This window comes from Sinocyclocheilus anshuiensis, unplaced genomic scaffold, assembly GCF_001515605.1.
Source record: "Sinocyclocheilus anshuiensis isolate Anshui unplaced genomic scaffold, SAMN03320099.WGS_v1.1 scaffold2232, whole genome shotgun sequence".
Taxonomy (NCBI): domain Eukaryota; kingdom Metazoa; phylum Chordata; class Actinopteri; order Cypriniformes; family Cyprinidae; genus Sinocyclocheilus; species Sinocyclocheilus anshuiensis.
Window position 1 is genome coordinate 255,423 of NW_015547816.1, and position 10,318 is coordinate 265,740.

The 10,318-nt window shown below is 35.4% G+C and overlaps 1 protein-coding gene across 6 annotated transcripts in view; it reads right to left on the bottom strand.

Annotated features, from left to right (window-relative positions):
- Positions 1–10,318, bottom strand: part of hdac7a (histone deacetylase 7a) — a 105,414-nt gene that overhangs the window by 38,429 nt on the left and 56,667 nt on the right. For all 6 annotated transcript variants that reach the window (XM_016507610.1, XM_016507611.1, XM_016507609.1 and 3 more), the window contains 4 exons: positions 6,485–6,602; positions 6,277–6,377; positions 2,350–2,472; positions 1,488–1,597 (listed from right to left, as the gene is read on the bottom strand). In XM_016507610.1, the coding sequence (XP_016363096.1) occupies positions 1,488–1,597; positions 2,350–2,472; positions 6,277–6,377; positions 6,485–6,602 (452 nt within the window). The remainder of the gene's footprint in view (positions 1–1,487; positions 1,598–2,349; positions 2,473–6,276; positions 6,378–6,484; positions 6,603–10,318) is intronic.

A 10,318-nucleotide genomic window follows, 5' to 3' on the forward strand; every position in this document is an offset into this window, starting at 1 on the left:
ACGCGCGCGCACACACACACACACACACGCACACACACACACGCACAGACACACGCAGACACACGCACCAGGGACAAAATCACACAGGAATTAGGGGGGAAATGCAGCTAAAATTAACAAAAGCCCTAGAAAAAAAATTAACCCTAGATAGTCAACATTTTAAATTTGTTTCATATCTGTTGTCTATAATTTGAAATATTCGATTACTATTATTCTCAGTAGACTTAGTTTTGGGCAAAAGTTGCTAATATGCAATGTTTTTTAAAATGAAAAGCAACTAAAATCAGCTCTGAACACACTGAATGTGAACTCAAAAACTTGGACCAGTGATTACACTAAAATCTATCACAAAAGTAGACAGTTGAGTTTTTTTTAGAATATATGTACTTTTTTATTATATATTTAGAATATGCAGTCTTATGTATTTATTTTGTTATTATTATTTTTATTTCATCAAAGCGTTATTCTTGCATATAATTTACAGCTACCTTTATATTTGATGTTGATTTGTTTTTATAATAATCAGCAATAAAATTTGTTCACACTTTAGTTTGGGGACCAACTCTCACTATTAACTAAGACTTTTGCCTCAATAAGCGCCTAAATTGCTGCTTATTAATAGTTGGTAAGGTAGTTGTTAAGTTTAGGTATGGGGTAGAGATTAAGGGATCTGAATATGGTCATGCAGAATAACACATTAATATGTGCTTTATAAGTACTAATAAACAGCCAATATGCTACTAATATGCATGCTAATAAACAACTAGTTAATAGTGAGAATTGGTCCCAAAGCTAAAGTTTTACCGAGAATTTAATTCAATTAATTGATGCAGCTGAAGTAATAATGATATTTTGTTAGCTAAGGAATTTGAAAGAAAAAAAAAATGCCGTCATAAAAGTTACAAAATTTCCATGGGGAAAATATTGACCCTTAATAAAAAACCTCTGTGATCAACTGTTGCGTGCGAGCGGACGAGGCTCCAGTGTGCGACCCATCAGAGAGCTGTGCATTTATGCAAGCCCAAAAATGGAGGAGTGTGGAGTAATAAAGCGATTAGGAGGCTTTGGATGGAAACGGGAGATTGGGTGTCCTGGCAGCTGCCTGCAGCTGTCCTTCTCCAGTGTCTTTGTTTAAAACATGTCATTATGCCAAAGGGAGGCGCGAAGCAGGAACCTCCTGAAACAAGCCCTGTCGAGCTCGCTTTCTCAACCAACGCCCCAAACAAACAACACCCACCAGAGGAATATTAAAGAACTGTCCCATCATGCCTCTCTCTCTCTGTGTGTGTTCAGTTTGTCCTCTCCACAAAAAAAGTTTGTAATTTAAAAAAAGGGAGAAGCTAAACTCATTTAAACTGCACCGACTACTTCATTACATAATGAGCCATTTCCATAATTGTTATGATTTATAATTGCATTACCAGAGCTTCCCATTATAAGGAAGCCAAGATACACCTTCGAGACTGGGCTGAGGAGTGGACTGTTACCTCATGGGACAGGCTGGCGGTGGCGGGCAGCACTCCGTTCTCATTGGGCAGACTGTCGTTTGGAGAGCTGCAGCCGGACACTGGAGTGCTACTGCTGCTGGGGGACGAATCTGAGAGCAACACACACACATCTGTCAGTTTAAACATGGCCGGCACATCAATGCATGTATTAAAGGGACAGTTCACCCAAAAAAATTATAATTCTGTCATCGTTTACTCTCCCTCATGTCGTTCCAAACCCGTAAGACTTTCGTTCATCTCCGGAACACAAATGAAGATATTTGAACGAAATCTGAGAGATTTATGTCCCTCCATTGACAGTCTATGCAACTAGATTAAATCTGTTCATCATATAAAGCGATCAAGTCTCTTCAGAAAATGTGGACTAAACCGCTAAACATTCATATGGATTCGTTTTGCGATCTCTTTATGGACTTTATGAAGTGTCAAAGTGGTAGTTGTGTAGACTATCAATGGAGGGACAGAAATCTCTCAGATTTCATTCAAATATCTTAATTTGAGTTCTGAAGATGAATGAAAGTCTTACGGGTTTGGAACGACATGAGGGATGCATTAAAATGACTATGCCTTAAAACTGCATGCTCGTGCTAAATGAATATACCTACAGTATGTACAGTAACAATGCCAGTTTAGCTGACAGGAGGTCTACATGAGAACATATAGTTTTGTTAATTCTTATAAATGATGTACTATAGAAAGCAAGAAAATACACCTAAACAACATTTAATTTTCACAAAAATAAAAAAAACAAGCTAAATAAAGTATCCAGGCATTTATACAGTATGACTACGTCTAATAATAACAACAGATCTCAAAAGCAGAGGTAGCGTGTTGTAGTTACCCAGCGTATCAGGAACGCGGTGTTTGACGGCGGGCGGCGCGCTCTCTTTGCGGGTCAGCGGGCTCTTACGGGTGTTCAGGTGCTTCTTTAATTTATGCTTCACCTTCAGGTTGGGCTCTGAGGCTGCAACAAGAACAAAACAACAACAGTGTAACCAAAATGAAGCTTTCAGTCAGTTTGGGTCATTCTAGATCACTTGCTGTACTTCTGCAGGTTCTGTTGTAGCTCATTTGTGCAATAAAACGATTTATTTATTTATTTTTGCTGGTATTTAGTTTTATTTTTTAATTGTAAAGCACCTTGGACAAGGAACATAGTAATTATACGGTGCTATAAAATTAAATAATACAAACAAACAAACAATACAAATCCGTGTATCATTCGATCATTCGTTTTTTGATTTAATATTGAAAGTAGAAAAATGAGAAAACGGCTCCTTTTTCGTTTTTTTTCCAAAAAATGTTCAATTACGCTTTGTATGTTCTGATCAATGTTTATTTGTGAATAAAAGCCTAAATTAAATCTGTTCAACATATACAGTGATCACGTTTCTTCCGAATACTTAAACCTGTTTGATTCATATGGATTACTTTCACAATGTCTTTACAAGCTTTTTGAAGTGTCTAGGTTTAGGTGGAATTGACTTTCAATTGTCTTGATTTCAACTGACAGAAATCTCCCAGATTTCATCAAAATATCGTTTCCTTTAGAAGACGAGGGTGAGTAAATGACAGAAATTTCATTTTTGAGTGAACTATCCCTTTAAAGACCAACCAGTCGACTTCTTATTCATATAACCCACCAAACAGTTGATTTAGATGTAGTTTTGCACAGCACAGCTTCTACTTCCTCTCTGTTTGATCACACAGTTGCAGCTCTGTGTGTAAGGTTCTGAAATCTCTGCTGTACTTCCTGGTAATTGTATTTGTCACTGTAAAAACACTAGTTCTGGCAGAGGACGTGCTGAAAACTAAATCCAGCTGTACTTACTCATCGTTACCAGTAAATGACATGGCTCTGCGCAGCATCATGTTCAACGTTTCCTCGTTTGACCATCGAGCGCAAAGTGATCCCGACAGACGGCACTGAACTGATATGAAGTGGACAGGTCAAGTATTTGGAAACTCTCTCAAGGACTACTTGAAAACTGGCTCTACTGCAACACGTTCTACGCTGAAAACTGACTGAGAGAGTTACAATTGAACTCTTTCTGGTGATTGCTGACTGCCATTGTCAGAATCATATTCTGGTCCCTAAGTGACAATGAATAACAGAGGAAGTACTGTTGTGTTTTGGTGTTGTATCATAAATAAAAAATCTGAATTGCTGTTTGAAAACATGTAACTACTGTTTGACTGCCTTTCTTTTCTGTGACTCCCTTTGTTTGTGCTGCTTTTTCTGTAAGTGCCACCTACTGTCAGAGAGTGAATCTGCATTTTCACTTCATTTTAACAATATTAATTTTATTATTTTATTATTTTTTATTTATTTCTTTTTCAGCTACTGTCAGAGAGTGAATCTGCATTTTCACTTCATTTTAACAATATTAATTTTATTATTTTATTATTTTTTATTTATTTCTTTTTCAGCTACTGTCAGAGAGTGAATCTGCATTTTCACTTCATTTTAACAATATTAATTTTATTATTTTATTATTTTTTATTTATTTCTTTTTCAGCTACTGTCAGAGAGTGAATCTGCATTTTCACTTCATTTTAACAATATTAATTTTATTATTTTATTATTTTTTATTTATTTCTTTTTCAGCTACTGTCAGAGAGTGAATCTGCATTTTCACTTCATTTTAACAATATTAATTTTATTATTTTATTATTTTTTATTTATTTCTTTTTCAGCTACTGTCAGAGAGTGAATCTGCATTTTCACTTCATTTTAACAATATTAATTTTATTATTTTATTATTTTTTATTTATTTCTTTTTCAGCTACTGTCAGAGAGTGAATCTGCATTTTCACTTCATTTTAACAATATTAATTTTATTATTTTATTATTTTTTATTTATTTCTTTTTCAGCTACTGTCAGAGAGTGAATCTGCATTTTCACTTCATTTTAACAATATTAATTTTATTATTTTATTATTTTTTATTTATTTCTTTTTCAGCTACTGTCAGAGAGTGAATCTGCATTTTCACTTCATTTTAACAATATTAATTTTATTATTTTATTATTTTTTATTTATTTCTTTTTCAGCTACTGTCAGAGAGTGAATCTGCATTTTCACTTCATTTTAACAATATTAATTTTATTATTTTATTATTTTTTATTTATTTCTTTTTCAGCTACTGTCAGAGAGTGAATCTGCATTTTCACTTCATTTTAACAATATTAATTTTATTATTTTATTATTTTTTATTTATTTCTTTTTCAGCTACTGTCAGAGAGTGAATCTGCATTTTCACTTCATTTTAACAATATTAATTTTATTATTTTATTATTTTTTATTTATTTCTTTTTCAGCTACTGTCAGAGAGTGAATCTGCATTTTCACTTCATTTTAACAATATTAATTTTATTATTTTATTATTTTTTATTTATTTCTTTTTCAGCTACTGTCAGAGAGTGAATCTGCATTTTCATTTCATTTTAATAATATTCATTTTATTCTTTTTATTTATTTATTTCTAGAGTGAATCTGCATTTTCATTTAATTTTAACAATATAATTTTTATTATTTTTATTTATTTTATTCTTTTTATTTCTTTATTTCTAGAGTGAATCTGCATTTTCATTTAATTTTAACAATATTAATTTTATTAATTTTATTTATTTATTTTTCACCTACTGTCAGAGTGAATCTGCATTTTCATTTCATTTTAACAATATTAATTTTATATTTCTTTTTCACCTACTGTCAGAGAGAGAATCAGCACTTTCATTTCATTTGAACAATATTAATTTTATTATTTTTATTTATTTCTTTTTCACCTACTGTCAGAGTGAATCTGCATTTTCATTTAATTTTAACAATATTAATTGTATTTTATTATTTTTATTTATTTCATTTTCACCTACTGACAGAGAGTGAATCTGCATTTTCAGTCAGTCTGTCTGCTGTATAGTTTATTAATAAATATTATTTTTATTATTTTATTAACTTCTTTATTTAATCTAGTACTTTGTGGGTGGTTCTCATATATACACTTTCAAAGTGTTGAAATGAACTCTCATGGTGTTGTTTTCCAGATTTCAAATGTACTGTGTAGAGAGTACATTTGCATTTTCATTCAGTCTGTCTACCATTTATTTTACTAATATTTATTTTATTCATTTTTTTTTTATTTATTTTCATTTAGTCTGTCTGCAGTTTCTTTTATTAATAATTTATTATTCTATTAACTTCCTTTCCTTATTTCTTTATTTCGCCTACTGTCAGAGAGTGAATCTGCATTTTCATTCAGTCTGTCTGCTTTGGTCTGAACAGACAAATCGACTGTGAGGTTTTGTGCTGCACATTTATGTTGGTGTGAAGAGACTTTTACAGTTTTAAAGCAAATCCTTAACCCATGAAAATACGAGCAATAATTATAGTGACAATTAGCACTACAAAAGCAGAACAAAGACTTTTAAACTCTGCGGCTTCATGCAAGTAACTGGACGTCCAGTCAGAGTTATTATGACATAATGAGGCGCTGTGTTTTGGCTGTGGGGCTGACAGGGGAGTGTTCTCTGTTACGCAAGGCCTTGTTAACAGACTGCTGCCTGGAGGAAGAGCGAGGCGCTGGGAGTTTGTCTGAACGGGGCAGTGGCACTGGAACGCTTCCACACAGCACACCTGCTGAAGGACAGGCCCTGCCTCTCACCCAAACACACAGCGCCGCCCGTTCTCAGGTGATCTGGTGATGTCACGCTTTGATGAATGAACTGTCATGTGATGTTGTTTATATGCATGTGTGACGGTGACATACTCGCTCGTCTCAGGGGTGGTTCGTCGGGCCCTTCGCTGAGAGCTGTTTTTGTGGAGGACAGGAGCGGCTGGACAGAAGAGCTGGGATCTGGAACCAGCTCGCTGTGGGAACACAGAAGACCTTTATTTTAAAATCTGAGGAAAAGCACATGAGTCTGTGCGCGTGTGCACTTAAACAGCTGTGTGCGGTAATGAGAGCTGTTTCTAACCGGTAGGCTACCGACGGGCTGCTCAGAGGGTTGGAGTTGGTCCTCTCCAGCACCGCCTTCTGCTTCTTCAGGATCACCTGCGCCAGTTTCTGCTTCACCAACGCACTGGCCACAGCACCTGTCAATCAACACAACCAGCCAATGAGACGACAATGTGCCACTTGATTGGTTTAAACAAAGCTACAAAAAACAAAACAAAACAAAAAGCAAAGCAAAAAGCAAACAAAAATATTGTTAGACATTTGGCAGGCATTTATTTATTTACATCTATTTTAAATGTTATTATTAAAATTTAATTTAATTTGAATTGTTTAGACAGTATAGTCCTCAATCAATACAACAAGTCAATGGAGTCTCCGGTATACTAATTCTTTTTAATTCATTTATTTCATTTTAATTATTCATTAACATAAATTGTATTTATTTATTTTTTGTTTTGTTTTTTATTCTTTATTTTATGTTTGTATTATTTTTTATATATTATTTCATTTTTTTTCATATTATTTTATATATCTATGTATCTATTTTATTTTATTTATTTTTATTTAGTTTATTTGGCCTAGACTAGGCAATTTTAGGTATCTAAAGTAAAGTGAAAATCTTTATGAGTCTTTAATATTTTAAAATAATTAATTAAATTTGAAAGAATTCTTTATTAATATTAATAAAGAAAAATCTTTATTTCATATTATTTTATGTTATGTCATTTTTAGTTTATTTTATTTATATTTAATTTAAATTTAATGGTTTTTTTTTAGGCGAAACTGATATTTCTAGTCGCTGACCCAGAAAAGGTTTAAAATGTCACTTTTCTCCCACAGATAAATGTCAGCGATGTTTCCATTGAGGGCCTGCACTGTGAGTGTGGTTCAGCTCTATTGTGAAGTGAGGTTGCATTGAGGTCGAGGGAAGGATACTGCATGTTGACTCAGTGCCTCCCTGTCCTTCCAGAGCGGCCATTATGTGGCGGCTACGTCATGGTGGCTCTAACCAATATGGTCAATATTGACTCGGTTACTTCTGCAGGTGCTTTCTCTCACAACAATCATTGCATCAGCTGTAATAAAAGACTTTAGCTGCAGTGAATTATCACTTGAGGATCGCCTACACACTTCTGATTAAGATTGACTGCAGTATATGCTTGTGTTTCAGAGAGTCAATGATCATAATAATACATTTGATTAGGCTTTTTTTTTTTACTAGAAGAGCACTGAGTGTTACAACAAATCATTATCTGCGTAACGCACAGTTTATCTTATAGCAAAGCTGGTGGTAGCTGGTTTCAGACTCCAGATGTGTTTAACTGTAACACCGTGTAGTGTAACACCTGTAGTGCACCGTGATTCAAAAGGCTAATTACTGCCCTCATTCAATGAAAAATAAACAACAACAAAAGTGGTATTAATGTTTTGCCAGCGTGACCAAGAGCTGCAGCATGACACAGCTCTGGAGTGACTGGAGACGCTCATGATCCCAATGGAGCAATTCTACTGCACACACACACACACACACACACACACACACACACACACACACACACACACACACACACACACACACGCACACACACGCAGAGGGCAAAAGTGCAAAACCCCTGATACCTCTCATCTGTTCCTCTCATCTATCTATCTATACTATACTATACTATATGGACAAAAGTATTGGGACACACCTCTTAATTACTGAATTCATGTGTTTTAATCAGACACATTGCCACTGGTGTTTACTGTAAAATCAAGCTTTAATTATGCAGTCTGCATTTACAGACATTTGTGCAAAAATAGGTTGTTCAGAAGAGCTTAGTGAATTCAAGTGTGGTACTGTGAGAGGATTGCTACCATTGCAATACGTCAGTTGGTGAAATTTCATCCCTGCTAGATATTCTACTGTCAACTAAGTATTGGAAAGTGGAAGTGTTTAGGATCAGAAGCAACTCAGCTATGAAGTGAAAGATCATGTAAAGTCACAGAGCGGGTCACAGAGTGCTGAGGCGCATGGTGTGTAAAAGTCGCCAACACTCTTCTGATTCCAGAGCCAAAGAGCTCCAAATTTCCACAAATTTCCAGTACAAAAACTGTGCGGCGTTTTGCAAACCGAAAAAATTTGCAAATCCGAAAGCACCTCCTGCTGGCAGAGAATGAATTTGCATTTTCAATCAGCCCTTCTGCTGTTTTTGTTCAGACCAATGTGAAAATCAACCCATGTTTTTAAGCAGAAAACACGCAGAGTTGTAAATGTGAACTAGTGGACAAGAAGATAATGCATTATAGTAGCATATATTCATATGTTATTTAATTAATTGGCTATAATAATTGTTTAAATGAATATAATAATTGATACCTTTGCCTCAGTTTTCTTTAAAAAAAAAGTTTAAAGGCTGAAATGTGAAGTTAATAATTAAAAAAAAAAACTTTTTGTTTTTGTGAAAACCTGTATCTGAACTCTAAATCATGCTTTTTACAGTCATTTTTATTTTATTTGTGCAGGTCTTAAAAAGTCTTAAATATGAGCTTAAATATCCTGCAGATACCCTGGTCCGGTAAAAACCGTCAATTCATATTTTTAGATAGGCCTATATGATTGTCTGGTAATTGTAAAATTAATTAATTGTAAAAGTATCTATCTATCTATCTATCTATCTATCTATCCATCTATCTATCTATCTATCTATCTATGTTTTGGACATGGCACCAAGGGTTTTTTTTTTGTTATATATCATAGAGATTTCATGGTAATCTTTAAGTAACTTGGAGTAACAGGTGAATACATGTAGATAACTGTTATTCAGTGCCATGAGCTACATCAAAGTACTATGGTATTACCATCCATCCATTCACGCATGTCTACAAAAAGTATGGCACGATCTGTAATTGCTGTAACTGGCAGGCCACTAGCGTCTGTGAGACAGTAAATACCATTTATAGAACAACAGGGTTCCCATGTTCAGTGTAGACTCCTCCCATATGTTTTCAACCACAAAGTTTTGTTTTTACTCTCAGAGCTACAGTATCTCACAGAAGTGAGTACACCCCTCACATTTTTGTAAATATTTTATTATATCTTTTCATGTGACAACACTGAAGAAATGACACTTTGCTACAATGTAAAGTAGTGAGTGTACAGCTTGTATAACACTGTAAATTTGCTGTCCCCTCAAAATAACTCAACACACAGCCATTAATGTCTAAACCGCTGGCCACAAAAGTGAGTACACCCCTAAGTGAAAATGTCCAAATTGGGCCCAAAGTGTCAATATTTTGTGCGCCCACCATTATTTTCCAGCACTGCCTTAGCCCTCTTGGGCATGGAGTTCACCAGAGCTTCACAGGTTGCCACTGGAGTCCTCTTCCACTCCTCCATGACGACATCACGGAGCTGGTGGATGTTAGAGACCTTGCGCTCCTCCACTTTCCGTTTGAGGATGCCCATGCTTGGCCAATCCATCACCTTTACCCTCAGCTTCTTTAGCAAGGCAGTGGTCGTCTTGGAGGTGTGTTTGGGGTCGTTATCATGTTGGAATACTGCCCTGCGGCCCAGTCTCCGAAGGGAGGGGATCATGCTCTGCTTCAGTATGTCACAGTACATGTTGGCATTCATGGTTCCCTCAATGAACTGTAGCTCACCAGTGCCGGCAGCACTCATGCAGCCCCAGACCATGACACTCCCACCACCAGGCTTGACTGTAGGCAAGACGCACTTGTCTTTGTACTCCTCACCTGACAGCCATGCAGACCAATTTGATGCAGTGTGCAGCGTATGGTCTGAGCACTGACAGGCTGACCCCCCACCCCTTCAACCTCTGCAGCAATGCTGGCAGCACTCATACGTCTATTT